General features: G+C 38.8%; 1 protein-coding gene across 1 annotated transcript in view; it reads left to right on the top strand.

Annotated features, from left to right (window-relative positions):
* LOC149286097 (seizure protein 6-like) overlaps window positions 1–24,814 on the top strand; it is a 97,156-nt gene that overhangs the window by 56,832 nt on the left and 15,510 nt on the right. Inside the window, exons 4-10 of the mRNA XM_089494376.1 lie at window positions 12,758–12,943; window positions 14,462–14,630; window positions 14,917–15,083; window positions 15,209–15,403; window positions 15,819–15,957; window positions 21,094–21,290; window positions 21,828–22,022. Coding sequence (XP_089350502.1) covers window positions 12,758–12,943; window positions 14,462–14,630; window positions 14,917–15,083; window positions 15,209–15,403; window positions 15,819–15,957; window positions 21,094–21,290; window positions 21,828–22,022 — 1,248 coding nt within the window. The remainder of the gene's footprint in view (window positions 1–12,757; window positions 12,944–14,461; window positions 14,631–14,916; window positions 15,084–15,208; window positions 15,404–15,818; window positions 15,958–21,093; window positions 21,291–21,827; window positions 22,023–24,814) is intronic.

Below are 24,814 nucleotides of genomic sequence, written 5' to 3' on the forward strand. Positions count from 1 at the left end.
TTCCTGTTTATCAAAAGTCCCTTTAAAGCATGCTGCATCAAATTTGTGCATGGACTTGTCGTTAGGCAATACTTTTAAGGTGTAGTAAACCTGATTGACAGAATGCAGCATTAAAAAAATGAAAATTTATGGCATCTGGCACCAGTATGTAACATAACATTACACTACTTTACTGAAGCTGTGTGTAAAGGTTAATAGGGTAAAACATCTTTATCACCGATTCATTCCAAGTTACATTGTCCATTAAGCATTCCAGTGACTCTTACTTTTTAAAGGGCTAATGTCATATACCTGTAAGCATTTGTAAAGAACATTTTATCACTCTTTCCCAGTAGCATTAAAGATATCCTTTACCTATAAAAATGTCTGTTACAATTAATAATTGTTCTTAGATTTATTAGTCCATACACATTATAAGTATTTTATATATGGAGGTTGATGCCCTGCTCGTCACCCAGGGCAGGCCCCCAGATGCATCACTCAGACCTATCGAGCTACAAATGACTTCCTTCTCCACCGCTGGTCTTCCTTCTGCAGATGCTGGGATTTGACTTTCTATTCCAGTGCTCTGCGTTAACAGAAATGATAGGCATAGGACTGCAAAGACCTCCGTCGTTCACCTGGTCCAGTTTCAAGGGAAATCTTTGATCTACCAGCCGATAGGAACTGCTGCAAGCTCAAAAGTGGTGATCGACATGCCACCCCAGGCTTAGATAAAAAAATGCCACTGTACATTATGAGTCAACAGCATATTATTCAGTTTCTCTACTTGGTTATTAAATATCGTATAGATAAAGACCGGGAGGCTTGCTACGTGTTGTTAGATTACAAATTCATACTGCCGTGTGTGATGGAATCCATGGATGATGGAGATATGTTTATGGTCTGTCATCAACAAACAAAATGTGACCAGTCAGGCTGGTAGGGCTGCCACCAACAGGTATAGGAAATATCATGTATTACATTGGAATGTCAGGCCAGCGCAGATCTAGTGTGGGACCGTTGAAAGCTGGTAAGTATTTTATCCCTAGGCCCATTTTAGAAACCCATGTAGAATATAAAATTTCCAGTTGGACATCTGTCTATTTCTATTTGCAGGTCTGTACTAATACACGATGCAACATAAAGTTTAATCAGAGAATTCCCCTTTCTTGGTCATGTATTAAATCCATCAACATATTTAACCTTTTATACCTCACATGCTTTGCGCTGCATGACTCTTGGGAACTTTTTTGCTCTTGTGCCATTTGTGTGTATATCTGCCATTCTCTTGTCACTGGTTTGGCTGCTGCAGCTCTGATGATCTTGTAATATTGCCAGATCAAACTTATACCCTTCATCCAACTGATAGATAGAGAGCTGAATCAGCTTCACTCCTTGGTTTGTGATTATAGGCTTCTTTAGCTTGGACCCAGGCAGCACAATGTCTTGGACCAGCCCCGGTAACATTGTTTCCTGTTATGTGAACATTACCTGCAGGGCCGGCCCGACAATGGAGCCAAGTGGGGCAACCGCTCCAGGCGGCACTTTTGAAGGGGCGGCACTTTGCCGCCCCAAGCCCTTTTTTTTTTAAAAAAAAAAGCGAAAGAGAGAAAGGGGCGCCGAGTGGTTTTCGCTTACCAAGCTGTCAGTACCCGCTCGGCGCCCCTCTCTCTCTCCTCTGCAGCAAGTCTCCCTGTTCGGTCTTGGTGCCGGCTTGTAATGCTGAGTGCCGGAAGATTTCGAGATCGAACAGGGAGACTCGCCGCAGGACTGCTGAAAGGTAAGTACAAGGGGGGGGGACAGAGGGAGAGGAAGGGTATATAATGGGGGGGGCGGCAGGGACGGAGGGAGAGGAAGGGTAGATAAGGGGGGGGGGCGGCATTTTAAAATTCGCCCCAGGCGGCATTTTGCCTTGGGCCGGCCCTGATTACCTGTGCCTGGTCGATACAGTAGAACAATGTCTTTTGCATCTCTATTGGTGATTATACTGGTTTAGACCATAGTAACATAACCAGGGCACATGTTACTGTCTCAGGTGGTTAGAGGAGCTCTGTGCCACTTTTTAAAACACTAGCTAACTCCCCTAGCTACACAATGTATTACACTATAAGGCTATATTATATTATAAGGGGATATTATTGCCCTTATCACACACCAATATGTAGAGACAGGTATATTAATGTTATACATTAACATTTCATATATTCAGTGGATGCATGAGCAATACTAATACGACCACATATCTGTGAAGGCAAAAAAAACCACCCCAACAACCAGGTATTTACAATATACGGGAAATGATAATAAATTGTGTAGAACAAAATGCTTTCTTATGTTAGCCTCAACTTTATTTTTCACGTTCCTAATAACACTCCACAACACAAGTTGTATACTACAATCTCCAGCTGTGGTACTTGACATTTTCTCCTTCTCTCGGACCTGACATTTAACTCACTATTGAGTTCCTAAATATTTTGTGAAATTTGAATAGGATTTTAGGCTTCTTCTACAGTTAAATTTGTTGACATTCCATAAGGCCCATCTTTGGCTTCATTTTTCTGATTGCGAGTAATTAAAAATAGCACTTATATTTTATTCATCAACGCCTGGACAGCAATAGCTGTGATCACCAGGACCTCCCATGTTACAAATATCTACCAGTTAATGATGGTTTATTTTGTCTCCTTATCCTTTTAAATTCAAAATGTAAAAATTGGTTCGGAAATGTTTTAAGCATGGGACAATGATCAGCTAGTGGGGTGCATTACAATCAGTAAAGACAAATGAATGATCAAGAGCCAGCTATGTCGGTGCATAGGCATTTATAGCCACATATGTGGGAAGCTGTCTCGTCATTAGGCATAAAGATGTCACAGCTTTAACCATAACTAAATTATTTAATGAAAACTACCCACGTAGTGTGTTTTTTTATTTAGGATTTTCTCCATGATATACACATAAGATGTGCTTACAGTAGATACACATTGATTTATATTATCCTTTGATAAAAGTCCCAGGGAGTGACTGGTGAGTTCTGTACAGGCTTCTTAAAGGTGTATGTATATATATATATATATATATATATATAATACCGTACTGGCTTGAATATAGGCGGCATCCGATTATAGGCCGCACCCTAAAAGTTTGGTGCTGGTTTAAAGAAAGACCCCGCTCCCGCGACCCGGAGAGTTCCCTGGTGTGTTTATGCCCCCTTGAAATGCCAGTCAGCCCCTCCAGACACTCTGCCACCCATATATGCTTTATGCCCCCTAGAAATGCCACACTGCCCCTAGATATGCCACCCCCCCCCCAGACTTACCAATGCACTCCCAGACTCCCTGGTGTCTAGCGGGGTCCGGCCAGTGGATGTCTGCACGATGCGCTTAGACAACCTCCGCTGCCGGAAGTTGATGTCACGCTAGAACTGCATGTCGGGTGATACGAATTGCGCATCCCTGCGCTAAACCCCCATTTTAGGCCGCACCCCCACTTTAAAGATTAAAGAAAGTGTGGGGGCAAATACGGTGTATATATATATATATATATATACACACAAACACACAGATTGTTCCCACTTGTTCCCATGTTACAGCATTTGTAAGGATATTTCCGCCTAATGGTGTTTATTGAGCCGTAGGCTGCTTTCAATTGAGTGTTTAACCTGGTCGGATAAATATCAATATATCACATTGACATGCAGAGATATCCTAGCTTTTAGCTTGCATCTTCCAACAAGGAAGGTTTAAGAGGATCATTGATCACTTGGTGTGGCACTGCCACTCGGTCGCTTTCTATCTGGGTGAATTAACTCCATCATGGTGAAGAAAGATAGATCAATCTATCTGTAAAAATGTGGCTGCTGGAACTAGACAGGAAGGGCCGGAAAGGTGATGATGCTAATGCCCCTGGGCTTCTTTAATTAGAAGATGCTTTTTGTGTTTCCAAATAACACATGTTGACAGTAGGTCACCTAGGGTAACAGTGAATTTAGACATCATTTTCCCAGTGACTTGATCATTTATGTGATGTAAATATATGTTAGCCCTTACTAAGTAGTGCATGCAGAGTCTGCAATCAACCACACATCATTTGAGCTGCTGTGTTAATTAATCATTTAGCTGGACTTACCCCATCCAAGCTGAATGTTGTCTTCGGCAGGCTGCAGGTCAGAAATTTAGACAATGCAAGGCATATAAAAGGAGCTACAACAAATCATATAACTGCATGTCCATTAAGAGACCAGGATTTTTGTTCTGTTTTATGTTAGTATTATTCTATAAGAGTACACTATACTTCTATAATTATAGAAGGGCCACTAAAAGCACCCTACAGTTTGCATTTGTATGCATATTTGGAGTAGACATATTTCTTTTTGACCTTATAATAGAGGTGCATATGGATTCGTATTTTTAACTCAATTTGCTGGTCGTGTGCGTTTGTACAAATCTCCGATAACGTGGAGAGTCACCAACAAAACCAAAGAAAACAAATGGCCATTCATTTGACCATTTCAGAGGAGCTAGTATGACTTTGGCAAAGCCTTTCTTGAGAAACTGCCACTACCTCCTCTTACTGTCCTTCTACTATCTTCCCCGTTATTCTGGAAGATCAGTTCTTTTTATTTTTCGAATATTGAGGAAATGTATGTGCCTATCATCTGCCAGTGGCTGCCCAGGCCACATGCCTTACAACTGCTGCTGCTGATCTTCAACGAGTGCTAAGGTGACAACACAATGGCGCACAATAACCCTCGATTAACCCCTCCCCTGCCTTATTCAAAAAATGCCGCCAAGGCCTAGCCCTGCTTGGCACCCAGTCAAGGGCCCACCCTGGCCCATTCATGATATGCTGCTGCTGCTGTAGGTGGAAGGCGAGTCCATAAGGTGTCAGGGATCTCTCCCTTTGGGAATGTCCCTGAATGTAGTTTCTGAATCAAAAAAGCACTCCTAATTTCATCTGAGCTGAAAGTTTTGAAAACGAAATGCGTTGTCCACAACAAACGCAGAAAATTTTTTTAAGGAAATATTGTCTACATGAGTTTTGCAGCTGTGCTCAAGTTTAGTCTTTATCTTCTGTGACACTGGAAAGGCCACCTGTTTGCCTTACTAAAGGGATTCTACTATGGTTACTATATATACTGTATATATATATATATATATATATATATATATATATTATTTCTATTCACTGTGGACTATGTACTGCAGCATTTCAGTCATTGAACACTAATGTTTGAAAGTAAAGCTAAGATATATCCTGGGCTGTAATGTAAAATGATGTTGTCTTTTTCGGTGGGGATTGATGGTGATAAAATGTTAGACTACATTGGATAATGTTATAAAAATCCACTGTTAGTATTGATTACTTTGAGTCCGTATATCCGTATATAATAGTCTTTTGTGTATAAGCTAATTGTATAACTTTGGAAAATATTTTGGGTCTGTTGAAGCTAATTATATATATATATATATATATAATATATTTATAAGGCTAAGTATATATATGCTTAATTTACTGTTTCAAAGGTACAACCAATTTGTATAACATATTCATTTTAAGCAGACTCTTTCATCAAAACATGCAATTAAAATGCGTTAGAACTCTGTTTCTTTAGTAACCACAATAGCGAAGTAGTAAGCATTCGCAATAATAGGTTACACATTTATTATTACCGCAATAGATTTTAGCATAAGTGTAAAAGAATTTTATACTGATTCATGGGTCAAGTAGTACCGCCAAATAAATGAGCTATCCTGAGCTTGTTCACACATTGGCATTGTCTGTGCACACTGTGCTCTACTGCCATCTCCTGACCAGAGATGGTGCCTTAAACAGACCTGGCAATAAAAGCTACCAACCTGACGCAAAATCTTCACATACCCCACTCTTTGGAAGAGACAGTCCCTCTTTTGGATCCAAATCCTTCTGTTTCTCCTACGTCACTGGATTTTCCTCTTATTTCCCCAAATTCTAAATGTTTGCTGGGTATAAGTGTATCACAGTGTTCTACACCCATAAAATTCACAGTATATATATATATATATTTGTTTATAGACCAGAAATGCGTTTATACATTGAAATGTATATAACAATAATAGTACATGCACAAATGGTATGATATTAAATGGTGTTATCAAGAATGATTGTATACATATGCAAAGGTTATCAAGCTATTCCTGTTTGGATGTTCACATCACTGGCTAATCATTACTTTCACCATCAGTAAATATGACACATTCAGCTAGTTCATACAGCAAACGTGAATGTGTTATGTTTGCAAAGCAGAAGCTCACAAATCCACATTTGTCACTGATGATCAGAGATGTGTGAATTATCCTTTTGATTCTCGGCCCATGGCAGATCTGGATGATTCCTCGATACAATCCTTATCCGCAGAAAATCCCCGTACAACTAAATGAATTGAATATGTCATTTCATCAAATCCGTGGAATTGCACATATATTGTGTGTGCATAGAGGGACAAAAATGTCATATTTTGTCTGCAGGATGGATCTGGAAACTTATTATAAAAAGCAGATCTAGGACACCTGCATGTGATCTACACTGAGATGTTTGAAGGATTCTTAAAAGCTGAGTCAAGAGCTTTAACGTCAGTGCATATTTAACTTAAAAAAATTCATACCGTTTGTAGCTGACATATATTTGAACAAAATTAATTTTACACAGCATTTACAGCATTACCTATGCCTATTAATATGGCATTATCTTGGGCCTTGTTCTACTAAGGGGCATAATCCACGTGGACCCCTTGTGCATGATGAGATCAGGTACTCATTAGTGATGATACCCAAGAAGACAGCAACCTACCTGGTGGATATTCTCTGTTCTCCAGCTCCGCAGAATTGTGTGGCATTATTGTCAAAATTAGATTTTCAACAAAAGAATTGTATCTTTCTTACAGAAGTGTCTCTGATGATATTGTGCTTGGAATATTTTAACTAGTGGCAGAATTTTCAGAAGCAGCAAATTCTGACGTACGCCGTAAGGCAGGGGCGTACCTAGAGTATTTGGCACCTGGGGCGGATCCTGTATGTGGCACCCCCCCCCCACTTTAAAACTGCATAGCTTCTACTGTTATATACCGGCGCAGACACTGAAGGTGGTACAGCATAACGCTTACTGTTATCATTATATACTGAGGCAGACATTGACGGTGGTACAGCATAACACTTATCACTATATACTGAGGCAGAAATTGACGGTGGTACAGCATAACACCTATCACTATATACTGAGGCAGACATTGACGGTTGTACAGCATATCACCTACCACTATATACTGAGGCAGACAATGACGGTGGTACAACATAACACCTATCACTATATACTGAGGCACACATTGACGGTGGTACAGCGTAATCCCTATCACTATACATTGAGCCACACATTGACAATAGTGCAGCATAACTCCTATCACTATATACTAAGCCAAACATTGATGTGGTGTAGGCCTACCACTTCATTAGTAGTAGGGATGCACCGAAACGAATTCTGGACTGAAACCGAAAATGCAGCATTTACCCCCCACACCATAAAAAAAATTCTAACACTTTTATTTCAAGTAAGTAACACACCAAAATAGGACAAAACAATTAAATAACAATATTAATATATATATATATATGATTGTTAACAGCAATCACATTTCTATCATGCCCAGGCATACCCAGATTCCAGGATGTACTCGCAGACTTGGCATGATAGGAGTATGATTGCCCTATCTACCCCTTCTCACTCCCTTTTGTCCTACCTACCCCTTCTCACTCCCTTCTCCCTATCTACCCCCTATCCCCCCGTCTCACTCCCTTCTCCCTATCTACCCCCTCCTAACTATCTACCCTCTCCCACTTTGAAGTTCACTTACCTTTCAGGAGTCCTGCGGTGGGGGTGCAAGGCCTCTGTCTCCCAGCTCTGCCACTGTATGGAACAGTATAGAGTGATGGGAGTTATGATGTACTAGAGCATAATTATATAATGAAAAATACATTGGAAATGGTACAGCATAACACCCATCACTCTCACACACTTACCAATCCGCACATATACCAATCCACACACACACCAATCCACACACATACCAGTCCAAACATACACCAATCCACATATATACCAATCCACACACACACACCAATCCACACAAATACCAATCCACACATATACCAATCCACACATATACCAATCCACACACATACCAATCCACACACATACCAATCCACACATATACCAATCCACACACACACCAATCCACACACACACCAATCCACACATATACCAATCCACACATATACCAATCCACACATATACCAATCCACACATATACCAATCCACACATATACCAATCCACACATATACCAATCCACACATATACCAATCCACACATATACCAATCCACACATACCAATCCACACACATACCAATCCAGACATATACCAATCCAGACATACTAATCCACACATACCAATCCACATATATACCAATCCACACATATACTAATCCACACACATACACCAATCCACACATACCAATCCACACACATACCAATCCACACACATACCAATCCAGACATACTAATCCACACATACCAATCCACATATACCAATCAACTCTCACTCACTCACTGAATGCTTTCCTACCTTTCCTCTTTTCTCCTTACAGCTTCTTTTCCTCCTCTTCGCTCCTCTTCTTCAGTTCTTCTGTCTTCTTCCGGGTCAGAGGGCACGGACGGCTGTGGGCGCGGCTTCAGTGTTGTGCGCCGGGATCTGACAACAAATCCCGGCACACAGCAGCTGTTGCCGCGTGGATCGCAAGGGAGCGATATCGGAGGTCTTTAACAGACCTCCGGCTCCCTTGAGTGGTTTTAAGCCGGGTTCAAGGGTTGAACCCGGCTTAAAATCACTCAAGGGAGCCGGAGGTCTGCTAAAGACCTCCGATACCGCTCCCTTGCGAGCCTGCTCCTCCAGCGTCGGACATTGCTGTCCGTCTCTGGAGGGGTGCCGGCAAGTTGGCACCCCCCTGATGAGCGGCACCCGGTGCGGACCGCCCCCCGCTAGGTACGCTACTGCCGTAAGGTGTATGAGCTGCAGCTTGATGGGCCAGTCCACAGCACAGACCCGCTTGGTACACCTTCTACTGCCCAGTGGATTGACCGTTCCTCTTTGCAGAGACATTTCTTCTACATTATTTCTATAGCCTTCCTGAATATGTTAACTCTCTACAAGTAGAGGATGGTTCGAATCATTTCAAATAGCTATTGTACATGGCGCCAATATAAATAAAGCACACAGTGGCCAAAATTCTGGGTCTTGCCGGCTCCTGGCTTGACGAAGACCAGACTGAGGTAGAAATTGTCTGGTTTTGTGGCGTACATTTGTGTTGGATGTGTTTCCATTTTTATGGTCGTTCTAGTGATGTCAGATAAACTGTGATTAAGGAAGCAAACTGTCTCATGTATAATTGCAACAGAAAAGAAAATGTGCAGAACTAAGTAATGCCTGATTTATAGTCATAGATAGAGTTCCTTAATAGTAGAAGTTATTATAGCAATTACTTCTGCATTTCTAAGTTAGCCATTAATTCATTGCAGTTTTTGTAGTGCAAAACAGATTAATTGCTAAACAACAACATGTATATAACTAATTGTTGTCATGTTGCTGGTTCTACTTTGCCTGCAAAAGAACAGATCATTTTTGCCCAGATCTAGACCTATTTAAAGAAGCAGTCAAGACAGTATCTTAATTAAACCCCACAGGTACAATAAATATGCATGAATTAGTCAAACACTTGGTTGCATATCATGCATTGTACACTTGATTTAGATTATAAAATTGAGCCCATAGATTAGATAGGACCCAAATCGACATTCACGCCCTACATTCTGTCTGTTTCCCAAAAAACTGCTGCTTGCATCTTAAACCATTGCCTGCATCCCACCATGCCTAACACAAGATGTAACTAAAGTGCTTGTTCATTCACTCATTATCTTTTGTCTTGACTACTGCATTTCAGTTTTAGATGGTCTCACTCATACCTGTTTTACTCGCTACACATATGAAGTCAATTCCTGTTCTTGTGGCAAACAAGATCTGATGACTATAGGTTTTGCTATGATGGTCTTAGCTAGGCAGGTCTTAGATAGATCTAGAAATCTAGAGCACTAGCAGTACTACCTGTAGGGCTTGTAGTAAAATACAATACAATACACAGTTTACTTCTTTCCATGTGGTTAAAAAAAATAGAACCATCTTCAAATGAAATAGCTCCCCTATTTGAATCAAATATTGTTCCACTAAAGGAATTTTTTTCTTAAGGCAACACAAGTAGCAGTAGTAGCCCAAGAGAGAATTGAGTCTTGAGCCTAGTTGAAGTTGATACATTTTATCAAGCCAACATAAAAAAAAAAAGTTACATAAGCTTTTGGGACCTCAGGGGTAACCTCCTGAGATGGAAGACACAATATAGGGGAAGACAATCCAATAAGGGAACTTTTAGTAGCCAATAGTATGTTATCAAACTGTTCCAAATGTGACTCCTCCTATAAGGATCCCTAACAGACTGGACACTACGGTGGACTAGGGAAAGTGAATAAGCCATGTGTGTTGACATTGAAACCACTTAGATGCCATAATATACACTTAGATGTCATAATATGTCATAATATACACTTAGATGTCATAATAAACTTAGATGCCAGTTCTTCACAAAAATTCAAGACTTGTGGATACTAATTAGCAAGTAGAAAAATTAGACTGCCAATGTTTTGTCTGTTGCAGCAATTAAAACAAAATATATTTTCCCTAATGTAATTCTGCTTCTCAAGCCGTATCCAATCATTAATGATTTTTTTCCAACGAGGTACTCCCATTATCAAATTTTCAGAACAACCCTTTAAAAAAAAGAGTTCTGTTGGCTGTTTAGTTGATATCTTTTATAATGTAAGTAATTTGCTTTTATTATGAGGGAAAGAAGGAGAGCAGAGCATTGCATGTGTAATGGGATAATACACCTCACCTCCCTGTCTCCCCCACAAGAAGGACATGTATAGTAATCAGATTTTCATACAAGCCTTCTCCTCCATGCTCTGCAGCGACAGTAATGATAATTACAGATATATCGCTTATAAACAGCCAAGCAGGTGAACGAATGATCTCACAATTACTCGTCACCCCTCTCCTCTTCCCTCTCTGTCTCCCTGGGAAGCTTTCTCCCCTCTCGCACAGCTATCTGTTGTGCTTCGGAGACAAGTGGCACAGACACCGGAGGAAATATTTTATGGGTCCCATTAGGCAAGCAGCACGGCTAATTTATCAAGCTGTGAGTTAATGAGTGGTGCCAAACTCTCATCCCAGGAAATCCATCGCAAGATCGAGATGGGGCATTATAACTTTATTTCAGCTAATTCATCACTCTAGCTCATGCACAGGAACCTCTGGCAGCCATATATACCTTGTTATAATCCATGCAGGCTGCGTCCCATCACGTCGCTCCACCGTATGCCTTAACCACACCGGGGTGTCTAAAGAGAGGGCTGGAAATGTGGCAGTAGAAGCAGTCCAAACAGTTACAGTTCAATTATTACAGGGCACCCTAGGGTGGTATTTAAAGAGCAGTATCATTTCTGGGGTTTTTGTTTCTTGTCACTGTTCAGCAGGGATGAAATAGACCTGATGCAATATTGTACAGCTGTAGTATTATTAACCCTTTAGGGAAGAACAGGATACATATCTCATACATCTTACTTTGCATATCGATGTGCCCCTATGTGTATGTAAATTCACAAGTTAATATATTAAGCATATAGCTGCAACTTCATTGCAGAGGATTCATGCAAATGCAAGGATTATTCATTTAAACTTTGTTTATATTGTATGATTAAGGAATGTCCCCAGGTTGGCCAAATTCTGAAAGGCCTTAATTTTTATAAATAAGCTCCTGTCCCTTAGCACTGGATTGTTGTAACGCCGCACACTGCTGGTATTGTGTTGTTCTGGCTTAAATAAACTTAAATCCTCTCTTACCAGGGCCCCTATGGACTGGAATCCTCCTTCCTGAATATCGATGCACATTGTATTCTATTGTTACTCATAATTTTAAGAAAACTATGTGTAATTATAATTGCAGCAATTTTGGATATCTGTCAAACTTACTGTTGATATGTTTTGAAAAACGTATTAATTGTTACATTATCTAGTACAGGGTGCCGGAAGCGTATTGGCAACACCATAGGAACAATTTTGAAAATGTTTCTCCTGCAGAGTGTTTCTATGTTTCTCCCTTAGCCAGCTAAGCATTTCTCCCTTAGCCAGCTAGTGTGCATTGGTGTTCAAAACCAAAACCTACCCTAGGGACGTATGCATTGGGAGCTGATCCCCCAAAATAGGCATCACTACACCATTGAGTGATAGTAAAATTATAAATGTGTATGTATTTTTTATTTTGGAACCTTCTCCCAAATATACTGATGTATACAAACCATTCTTAGCAAGACCCTCATTACCAAATATTTCATTATATAATATTTTCCTAAATGTAATATGTATACATGTATGTATGTATGTATGTATACTTTTGTAGTATAAGTAACATGCATTAGATTATGAGAGGATAATATTTTTGATTACTTTTTTGTTGTCCCATTTTACAGCTGGTTTATATGCTTTACATATAATTTTAATATTTTTTATGTATGTCACCACCACTATTGTAGTTCTGCTCAAACTATAGTTCATTGATTTGAGTTTTGCTTCTGTTCTTGCAGCTTACCTGCTCAGCTGTGGGTTCCCTCAAAGACCAGTATATGGGGATGTGTCGGTAACCAGCCTACATCCAGGAGGAGAGGCATATTTTAACTGCAATACAGGCTACAAGCTTCGTGGTGCCCATGTACTAACATGTCTCAATGCAACAAGGCCATTCTGGAACAACAGAGCTCCACAATGTGAACGTAAGTCCAATGTTTATTATGACCCAAATCATACAGAGGCCGCACTCAAGTCATTAAATCAGGTAAAATAACTTGTAGGTTATTGTAATGATGCAAATATGTATATGTAAAGATATAAATATATTGTTAAAACTCCAGTATTGGGCCACATTAATCTGTTTCATTTATTTTGTATGGTCTATGCAATGTAGCACTGTTTTTAAAACAATCCATCGATCCTGCTCATTGTTTTATAGTGCATTACTAGCTGTGCTCTACTAGTGCCTGTCTATTCGTTCACCTCTCTCTTTTTAATAATTTCCATTTGAATTTCGTAGCATAAAATTATAGTCCTTAACATTTACTTGAAATTATTTAATCATTTTTTTTACCTTTAGAAAACCTTGACAACTATTTAAAAGAAACGTATCAATATACTTTTTTGAAATGTTTAACCGATATTGAATAGTACGACGTTGGAGTTCTTAGCTCGCTCTATCATTAGTATTACACATAAAAGGTATTTGGCAAAGGTGAACAAAAACGTGAATTGCTAATAGAACCAGCTGCATTTTTTTAAATTGTTCCTGGTGATGACAGATTTTTCCAACCCTGTATCCTCAATAACAAGCTTTAAAAACAATGTACATCAGGACAAATGGGCAGACTAGATGGGCTGAATGGTTCTTATCTGCTGTCAAATTCTATGTTTCTATAGGGCAATCTATACAACCCTAAAATATATGTTATGTCTGTACTGCATCAATGTTCTATTGTAAATTTCTACTAATTTTATCTTTATGGATTTAGGTATTTTGCCTTGAAAATGCAGTATATTATATAGGGTCCTTATTTCATAATTATTCCAAAGCTGCAAGCATCTCTAGTTGGCCTAAGCAGAAAGTTGTGATTAGCTGGCCTCAACTACATTTAACCAAGCCCCTTGTTGATCATTTAGCTGTCTCCTTTGAGATGGATTTTAACCCATTTAAGTGCTGAATGAATATGGTTACCTAGCTCCAGTGCTCCAGTCTCCTCAAGTGTGTATATTTTTACAGTCAATCTCCCACCAATTTGAGGACAGAAGAACCTGAGCCTTGATTTTTACTATGTGAGTTGGTCTCCAAAACTTGGTCCTCTGGGGATTTGGGGACTTGTTGAGGGGACCTGCTACACAGTAAATAGAATGCTGCAATATTTTGCATGGCTGCAAACATGTTGTTTTTAAAAGCCCACGTGGATATAGAATCCAGAGGTGAATAACATGAATGGGGTAAGTGGTTGTTCTGTGCATTCTTAATAAAAAAAAAGACCTCCATAATAGTGCTGGAAAGGAATGGAAGCCCAATAACTGAACATGCAGAGGAGCCCTGACATTTTGTTTTACTACCCTCTAATGGTTAAGACGGTAAATTTGGGGCATTAGTTAAAGCTTAGTATGAAGACCAGGAACAGAAAGACAGCTAATATCCAATCATTTTCCTAAATGTGAAGTACTTATACAGTTACATTATTTAATTTAATACTTATTGTATATAGCTGCCTGTGGAGGACTCATCAGAAACATTACTACCGGACGACTTGTCTCACCTAACTTCCCTGGAAATTACAGCAATAACCTGACTTGTCACTGGGTGTTGGAGGCTTCCCCTCTACAGCGTCTCCACCTCCACTTTGAGAAAGTTTCCCTAGCAGAGGATGATGACAGGTAAACATGTGCGTTAGCAAATCTTTACTCACCCTCTTCCACACATATACAAATATGTATGGATATTTTTAGGGAGGTTTACTTAGAGTAAGAGCATAGGGGTATGAGTATGGATTTTATGATTATTATTAGCGCTACAATGTAAATAACCTGATGTTGTGAACAGTAATGCTATTTAATATAAACATGTCTGTTGCAAAAGTTAAGGGACAACAAATCTTTTTTTGGTATTGTGAAGTTTTGGTATTTGGGACCATCATTTTTAATCTATGACATATACTTTCAGGCTTATCATCCGTGATGGAAATAACATTGATTCTCCACCAATCTATGACTCATATGAAGTGGAATATCTTCCTATTGAGGGCCTGCTCAGCAGTGGGCGACATTTTTTTATTGAGTTTACTACAGACAGTAGTGGGGGTTCTACTGGAGTAGCCCTTCGATATCAAGGTAACAGACAAATGTCTTTGTGCCCCAAGATTCTTTGTAAGACCGCATTCTTGTACTGTTTTTTTTATTTCACATAGCTCCTGAAAATAGCCAACGTTTTCAATGGATTGCTTTTATCTCTTCAGCTTATGAACAAGGACATTGTTTTGAGCCCTTTGTGAAGTATGGAAACTTCACAAGCAGTGACCTTTCCTTTGCTGTGGGGACGGTCGTGGAGTTCACATGTGATGCTGGATACACTTTAGAACAAGGTTCTACTATCATTGAGTGTCAAGATTCTGCAGACCCCCAGTGGAATGAGACAGAGCCAGCATGCCGAGGTAAGAAACAATAAAAAAACAAGAGACAAAAGGGGAGCATGTATGCATGGTGAGCAGTTATACATATCTAGCAGTCTAGACAAAATGGCATACTTGCCTTGTCATTTTATTTTCTGAATTGTAACAAACTGGTAGATTCTAATTATTCTGCTAGGAAATGTACTGTATTTGCTAAACGGTGAATTTTATATGAAATATGTTTTAACTATAAATTTTAATTACAAAACCGTTGACCAGTGTCATAATATACCATATAGTTTCCATACAGACCTCAACGTATAAATCTCATGATTGTGGAGCTATAGAGTTAATGGGAAGAAATGACCACCAGGTTTCTCCAAAGAAAGCAGCCATATAAGCATAGATCGCACCAGCAAATATGTAATTTAGATATAATGTACTCTCATCTTTTCAGCTGTTTGTAGTGGGGAAATCACAGACTCAGCAGGAGTTGTGCTGTCACCCAACTGGCCTGAAGCTTATGGAAAAGGACAGGACTGCATTTGGGGGATTCATGTTGAAGAAGAAAAGAGAATCTTACTTGATATACAAGTGTAAGTCATGAAAGATTATTACATATCTTTACCAATACTTTTATTAATCAGCCAAAGGCATTTTCATATATTAGGGGGGAAAAAAGGAAAACATGTACTGAAGTGTGCTTCAGTGCAAAATTTAAAACAAAATTTAAATTTACCCAAAAATGTTCTGGAGATGAAAGATGCCTCTTAGAAATTGATATTCAGCAGTATGGAATTAAAAACAAAACAGAAAAGTACAATGGTGTATTTCTCTGCTTTTTTTTATTCCATTATGCTGAATAACGATTTGCAAGAGGCATCTTCCGTTTCAAGAAAAATTAAGGATAATTTTGAATTTAAATTTAGCCCACTTAAGTACATTTATTCCTTTTTTTGGTTTATCACTACTGTTTTCATATAAAACTATTACATTTGCTTTATATCTATCTATTTTATTAAATACTTTTTTTAAATAGACCTAGTTAAAGTAAAATGTATTCATGTTCTTGTGACTAATATTTTTTTGACAAGTAGTTCCCCCTTTTCCACAAAAATAAAACATGGTGCAACCGTAAGTTGTGATTTCAGAAACACATGCCCTAAATCTAAAAAAACACATTTGGTTTATAAAGTTAAAACCTCAAGCTGCGGCTTCATTTTCTGGTGTCCTGTGACCTTACATATAATTACCGTACATGTAAAGGTTAAAAACTGATATTGGTGGTCCATCATTTTTTTTTAACTGGAACAGACCTGGGGAAATTTGTCTCCATTTTTTCACTGCCAGTCGGCCCCCGAGACTCTAATTTGAAACATCATAATTTTTCTGTGTGTTCCATGCTTAGAAGTTTCATTACGCTCATTCAATAGCTGTCAGTCCTGTCCTTGGCATCGATGGGTAAGCAAAATAGATGTAAAATTTATTTTGAGATCCAAATGTAATGATTTGCTACATTTATGTTTTACCTTTTACAATTATACAGAGAATACATAAACTATATAATTATCACTCGTTTTAACATTCTAAACAGCCATGAAGCATGAAGACTGTCGTATCAACACAACTTAACAAGCGGCAATAATTCTGAGAAGCCAGACTTTAGAACAGCAACAAACACATAAACAGAAAAAGTTTAATGCAAAAAAATGATTCTACTCACTGCAATAAATGACATAAAATGATATGCTAAAAAGCCATATAAAACAAAAAAATCTCCATCAGGACCTGCCTGGGGGCAAGTATTTGTCTAGTCTTCCCCAACAGCTTCAGTCTGCCATGATCTAGATACTGTAAATGATATCACTATACTGACCATTACACCAGTAACTAGGTGCAGGATTACTCTACTTAGTCAAAGGGCTAAGGCAATTACCACTCAACTCTTGGTACTTCTGTAACTGCTCTCACCCCATTCGTGTAAAACAAATTATTTGGAGGCTGGGCCATGTAGTCACCTACAATATTTTACCTGCTGGCAGGATGTCATCTGGTCTGAAAAATAATAATCCCATCATGATCTTTCCAAACTCCAGTACCAAAAGATATGATTTCTATAACTTGCTGTTATGATGATGAATGATGTTTAGAGGGTTTTTTTTGTGGACCAGAGAGAAACCTCAAATATCCATCCATTCTGCAGAAATGTAACTAAACATTATTGGGAGATGTTATCAAAATGCTATTAGTGGTTACTTACATTTTGGTAACTAAAGCTATCATAGACAAAAAAAGCTGAAATAACTACTGCCGCGGTCTTTTTTGTGTAGATCATATAAGTTTAGGGCAAAATGCAGAATCCATACAGAAACTGCTCATAGACCACATAGAGTCCACATTCACTTTTTCGCTCTTTGCTTCTGTAGTTTACCTTCACTCCTGTTCCTTTGTCAAATTTGGGCAATAATATATAGAAATAGGAACAAAATGAATTTAACTTTAAAGGATTATGCAGTAAATAATATTTTGGCTTTTTTCACATCCAGGCCGGGACTGGCCTTTAGGCACACCAGGAAAGTGGCCAACAGCACCACTCGCCATTATCGTAGCTTATGTGGCCAATCATAAAAACCTAAGTAACATTCGTTTTTAAACAGTTTTTCCTTGTTAACGTCACACCTCCTAATTATAACTTCAAACTAAAAAATATGAGAGGAGAAAAGTGTATCAACCAAACACTAATTGATTCATCAATTACAAATGCAGCAGAGAGCAGAAAAAGATCCAATTATCTTATCCTATTTATAAAGGAAAGTATATGACTGTGATACACATTAAGCTAATGGAAACCACCAATTCTTTTTTTACCCATTTGCATTATTTTTAATTCTTATTTATTTAGGAAATTATCTTTGTTTTGAGTACCTGTAAGTGCAATTTCAATAAACCTAAGTAATGAACCAAAAGTGCTAATTATTTCCCTTGCTCCACATCCATTGCTTTCCCTCAATATCGCTTACTTCCCTTTCCGTCTCAGTTTCTTCAGCACCGGAGTGGCGTTTTGCCCTTCTGTATGTGGCTGGCTCTACTCTATACATGGCTAAGTTACTCCACCGGGAAAGGGAGAGCGCCATGTAACCTACCCTAGGAAGTTTGCAGCTATGTATTTAGGGCTGTAAAATACTGTTATATATGAGTGATAAACTCATTCTGAGCTCCTAGTAAAATGTGGATTAGGGGAGGAAAGAGAAACGGAAAAACTTGTGCCCCAATGAGTGTCCATCTTCCTAAAGAGGACCATATGCCCTGTAGTAAAGTGACCCTATATCCACCCGTTACCTGCCATGGAAAGTATAATATTAATTCCCATAATCTGAAAAGGTAGTTATGCTGTATAATATCACTTGGAAACATTGTGTAACTATAATACAAATTAATCACCACTCCTAAGAATTATACATTTATGAGGCTGACATGCAAGATTTGTTGATCAGGCCCCCGGTACATCTCTGCTCCCCAGGACGCTATAGATTCCATAGCAACCTTACCAGGCTCCGAGCGCCAGGACATGATGTATATCAGCGTAGAGGACAGGGGAAGCAGTTGAATACACTTGTATACCATTTTCATCACACGTTCCCTTTCCGCAACTCTGTGTGTTCCAAAGAGAGAGGCTTGTGAATAAAGGATTATGGGAGACTATTAATATACTTTCTTGCTCTGCTGGTTAATTAATATTCCTTCATTTGCATACCTCCCTATTTCTCTCTCCTGTCTGAAGTTGTCATATCTAAACATATGATCGTGATAAACGATCCCGCTCTGTTTTTCCACTAGTGTCTGTCAGTGGAATTAATCTTCTGCTCTGCACACTCGGAAACCAATGTTCCAGCTTCCATATCGCAGCTCGCACAGAAAGCTCCGATCCCAAATAGTGACATGCTCCATGTGCTGTGCCGGTTTTAAGGGGCTAGATAGCAGCTTTGTACATTGTGCACAAGAGCAAAACAAGGGTTGCCACAGCAAAATTGTTTTAATTACATTTCTCATACAACAGGCCAATTATATTTTACTTCTGCTGAAAGCTTTGGAGATAACACAGCGTAAACCAACAAATATTGTTAGTTTTACCATCATCCAATAATTATTGTGCACCCAAAGAAATATATTGAGTGGGTAACATTATGAGGGCGCAACATATGAATAAATACCGTGGATATATAAATAAATGACATAAATATTGGCTTAACTCAATTTAGGCCCATAACTTGACCCTACCTAAATGTTATGGTTACACAAGTGACTATAGGGGCAGATAATTCATTAATATGGGGTTAAATCTCACACTCTCATGACTACAAAGATAACAGCTGAAGACCAGTTTGCGGTAAACGTAGTCCAGTAACATCTCAGGGTACGTAGCTGACAAGTATTGGCCTACAACGAGGAGACATCTCACTAGAAACAGTCTCATCGGTTTGTTTGCTAATTATGTATAAAAGTACATTGTGATCATTGGGATTGTCTAGTCTGTGGGTACATGTCATTGGCTGCATTAAGACATTGCACCAGTGACACTTTCTCTTGGTAACACCTAATGGTGCTTTGTACCATATGAGTTTCTCTTAGGAAATATTCAAATGGCCTTGAGTTCAGGGGGGGAGAGAGCTACTCACATAGATTCTGTTCTTTATTCTGTAAAACTGTGAGACACCTTTTATTTGTGCAATTGGGGATATATACTTGCCCTTCTCGGATATTTATCCTACCCTGTAAGCAATAATATTTAAAACTATGAAACGACTGCTGCTGATCCAGGGTCAGGACAGTCTTAAGACTTTCTAATCTTCCTTCTGTTGAGTCAGCATTGCTACAGCATCATATCTCTAGATGTCTAATCATTTAGCTGCTGCCTAATATACATCACGTCTTTAATTCCAAGCTAATTTGCTGACACAGGTGCATTTTCACCATTTTTCACAATTAATGATTACTTGCTAAACATTGACAAATGTCTATATTGATAGCTTCATCAAGTTTCCATCAGCAACTAATCTACAGTATTCTCCCCATTTACAGAAGCAAAATTGGTAACACTATAATGTCTTATATGATGGGTTAGAAGGAAGAGTGTTTTCTCCTTCATATACTTCAGATAGAACATTAAAATGATTAACTTACTTTGTATTCAAACATGCTGTCAAAGGTGGAATTTTTTTATTTATTTTTTAACATATATGTAGTAAAAATTTTATTAAATCAGTATTTTTTAATCCTCATTCTATTATGTGTGAGAGTTATTAAAATCAATAAATAACACATTAAAAATATTTGCAGACATTATTAGAGTTCCTGAGCTTTTTATGGAAATTAAGCCCCAAATTAATCTTCTCTAATGTATGATAATCGTTTGTGGTAACAAAAAAAAAAAACATTTCACACTAAGCTTAATGTCCCCTGCCTGGAATACTCTCTGACCGTTGATTTCTTTGTATATCTTTCTTTTTATCTAGTTCTGAGAAATTCTGCGAATTATTGGTTTTGTCTCTAGTAGTTTGCTGTTAATTGCCTAAGTCTTCAAACCCACAATTAATTCAGGATTATCTCAATGTATTGTTTTCTTTATTCATGTTCCCCTCGTTTTGATCTCTGTCTTATCTTCCTAGACCAGATCCTTCATCTTTGTTTTCTGTTTCTTTCTTTGTTTTCCCTTTTTTCCCCATACCCTACAGCCTGAACATTGGCAAGAGCGATGTTCTGACTTTCTATGACGGTGATGATTTGACAGCTCGTGTCCTGGGTCGGTACACAGGAACACACAGTCATTTCAAACTCTATACATCCATGGCAGATGTCATCATACAGTTCCAAACAGACCCTGGCAGCAGCGTCTTTGGCTACCAACAAGGCTTCATCATCCACTTTTTTGGTAAGTGTGCAGTTTCAAAAATAAATAGAAAACAAGGGCAATGGTCTTATGAGTGATATACTTATGATCACAGACCTTCCCAGTGTGGACCACCACATGTTTTTAAGTCCGTGAAATAGTCCTTATACTATAAAAAGGTTGTAACTCAGTGTAATGTAGCATCTGTATATCTAGTCTGCAACCTACCCGTACCTACAGTCCTTCAGCGCCATCCATAATCAAGTATTCCATTTGTTCAGGTTTAATTTAATCCTTTAAAGTGCTTATAAAAAAAAAGCACACTTCTTCAATGCTGTAGGCGAACTAAAGAGAATTAACTGCGTTTTATTATGTAATGAGTTATTTAGCATTTAATAGTTCAATATAATTAACAGTTAATATATAGTAATTTAGAACATTACTCCCTATGAAACAACCATTGGGTTTCCACGAAGAACAATCTGTTACATGTAGAACTATTCAAAAGGTCATCATAAACTATGTCCATATCAATTTGTATGCACAGTGATAGCTCACATGCATTTGTTCTGTCTACAGAGGTCCCAAGAAATGACACATGTCCTGAGCTACCCGAAATCCCCAATGGCTGGAAAACCACATCACAATCAGAGCTTGTTCATGGGACTGTGGTGACCTACCAGTGCTATCCCGGATATGAAATTACAGGCACAGAGCTCCTCATGTGTCAGTGGGATCTAACATGGAGTGGAGACCTGCCTGCCTGTGAAAGGGGTAAGACATAAATAAGTACATTTCTGGGCCTTGGTGTGGTTATTGCTTCAAAGACTGGACATGGGATTATTGTCAGCAATGCCAACTTGTCCAATATGAAAAGGTATCATACAAACAGATATTGTGATTCTTCACCAAACTTTACCAGAAAAAAATCTACAAGTTCAAAGAAGTAAAAGTGAACAATCATCAGGAGCATTCTACTGGTCACTATGGTGATTGTATCACTTTTACCACTTTGAAACATAATTGTATTTACATATAAATTCTGAATGTATAGTGCAAATCACTACAAGTAGCACTTGCAAAAGCAGTAAGTGTACTAATAAGGCAGACACTGCTGATGGCCCATTTACACTTTATGGGAAGAACAGCACAGGCAGTATTTTTGGACAAGATGTCAACTTTTTAAGTGTTTTTTTACTGGTGAAAATCCCAGTAGTGCAGCCAAGAGAGTCTCTGCAGGCTGTCACTAGTCAATATACTTTAGGCTACATAGCCATGACCTAGGGGAAAGTAATACCAACCCTCCACTGAGGACATTTCACATTAATGATCAAAAAGTTACTTCCCAAGCAAAGGAATAGCAATTCCATGCCTCAGCAATGGCAGGAGATTCTACTAGTCAACCGCCTAGTCACTATGATTGACACACCTGTACTCAAGCAGAGATAATTGGCTCCATATGGAAGGGTCTCCTCGAAGGTCTAATTTACGAACCAATTTTCAGCCGTAGCCAAAATGTATTCGTGAATACTTACTGTTACGCAGGAACACCTGGCTTTAATCTTTCTTTGTGTTTCTTGCACCAGCATTAAATTGTAGGATCTGCAGGACAAGCACTCAGCCTGCAAAATCCTGCCAATTCTAAAAATAGAAATAGTCAAAATTATCACAGGAAACGGGTACACTTTCTTCCTTAACGAGAACATGAAAACATGTAGTACAGACACCTGGCGTGTAAGAGTTAACAGCATCTTTAATAAACACATCTGTGGATAAAACAAGACTTGAATGAAAGCTGGGATGAAAGACAAATCTACTAGCTAATTAGCTTGCCTGAGTGCTGTAATTGGGCTCATCAAACTAGAAATGTGGCTTCCTCCCACCTAAGCCTTTATTATACTCCCCATTCACTCCTCTTCGCTCAGACATCTCCACTTGGATATACATGTTCTGTCTGCATGTACCGCAAAGCTACATTGTACAAGGAGGGGAACATGGACCCCCAAATTACCAACGAACAGCAAGAGCAAAATCCCAATTAGAAAACCCAGAGGAGGTTACATTTAGATCTCTAATAATCTTTCAGCAGATTAATTAAACTGATTGCCTGAGATTATCTGCTTATAGATAAGGTCTGGACATGTGTAATAATAATTAGTTCTTTTTCTTTTACTGAGATTCTTTTGTGCATTTTACAAAGTCTGTGCCATATACAAAGAGGGCCTACCTAGGAACTCTCCCTGCTTCCTTTAAGATCAGTTTCTTCTTTCTTCTTCTTTCTTTCTTCTTTCTCCCCACCCACGTACCCTCCTGCTTACTAAAAGCTGTCTGTTGGCCCCCAACGCACATGTAACCCCACGCCACACACTGCTAGCCCGTTCATTTAAAAACAGGGAGAGCTCTGTGTAGCCTACCCTGGGAGGATCCCATGTCCAAATACATAGTAACTTTTTATTGATTTTATTTTGTTAAAATGTTTAGGCCTCCACACACTTTTCGTCCCTTGATGTCCCTCATTTGTAGGCGCTTATAATGTTCGCTGGGTAGGAGTGTATCAGTGTTCTACAGGCATTATAGTAACAATATATAAACTGCAGAAAACTTGTTCATACATTAAATTGTACAAATACATACATTATTTTATAAATCTCGGCAATGTCACATAAAAAGTCTTAGTGAAAGCTCTACTAGCCATGCCTTAATCACACCCTATAAAAAAGGGCCCCTGATGAGATATGGAATTGGAGCAGCAGTTATTGGCTTGGATAGATGTAATATCTATCCAAGCAAATTATTGAAAAAAATATATATATAGTTGTGTATACCCTTGGAGAATTAGTAATATATGTACCATTTTTAAAGAAAACATAAGTGAACAGGCAAAACACATTTCTTTTATTTCTTATGGGATTCATATTCAACTTGAAGGGTTAACAGAACGGTCCGATCATAAAACCAAACATGGCACCAAAGAAAAAAATGAAATGACCCCTGTTCACAAGACTTCAAATCCAAATACTGTGTGTTACCCCCTTTAGCATCAATGACAAAGTGCAGTCTTTTGTAATAGTTGAGGACCCAAATTCTGGCAGATGATATAGCTGGCCATTCGTAATGGCAAAATACCTCCAGGTCATGCAAAGTCTTTGGTTGTCTTGCATGAACCGCACGTTTGAGATCTCCCCAGAGTGGCTCGGTGATATTAAGGTCAGGAGACTGTGATGGCCACTCCAGAACCTTCACCTTTTTCTGCTGTAACCACCAGAGGGTCAACGCCATGCTGGAAAGTCCAGGAACGTCCCATGCGCAGCTTTCATATCGAAGAATGCAAATTGTCTGCCAGTATTTTCTCCATTCATCTTGCCATCAATATTTACAAGATTCCCTTTGCCTTTAGAGCTCACAGACGCCCAAGACATCAGTGAGCCACCACCATGCTTCACAGTGGGGATGGTATTTGTTTCACTAAAGGCCTTGTTGACCCCTCTCCAAACATAGCACTATTGGTCTCGTCACTTCAAATAACAGTGTGCCAGAAGCTGTGATGAGGGTCAAGGTGTTGTTAG

The sequence above is a fragment of the Sceloporus occidentalis genome, unplaced genomic scaffold (assembly GCF_023333645.1).
Source record: "Sceloporus occidentalis isolate IW3139 unplaced genomic scaffold, rSceOcc1.0.p SCAF_72, whole genome shotgun sequence".
Classification (NCBI taxonomy): Eukaryota; Metazoa; Chordata; class Lepidosauria; order Squamata; family Phrynosomatidae; genus Sceloporus; species Sceloporus occidentalis.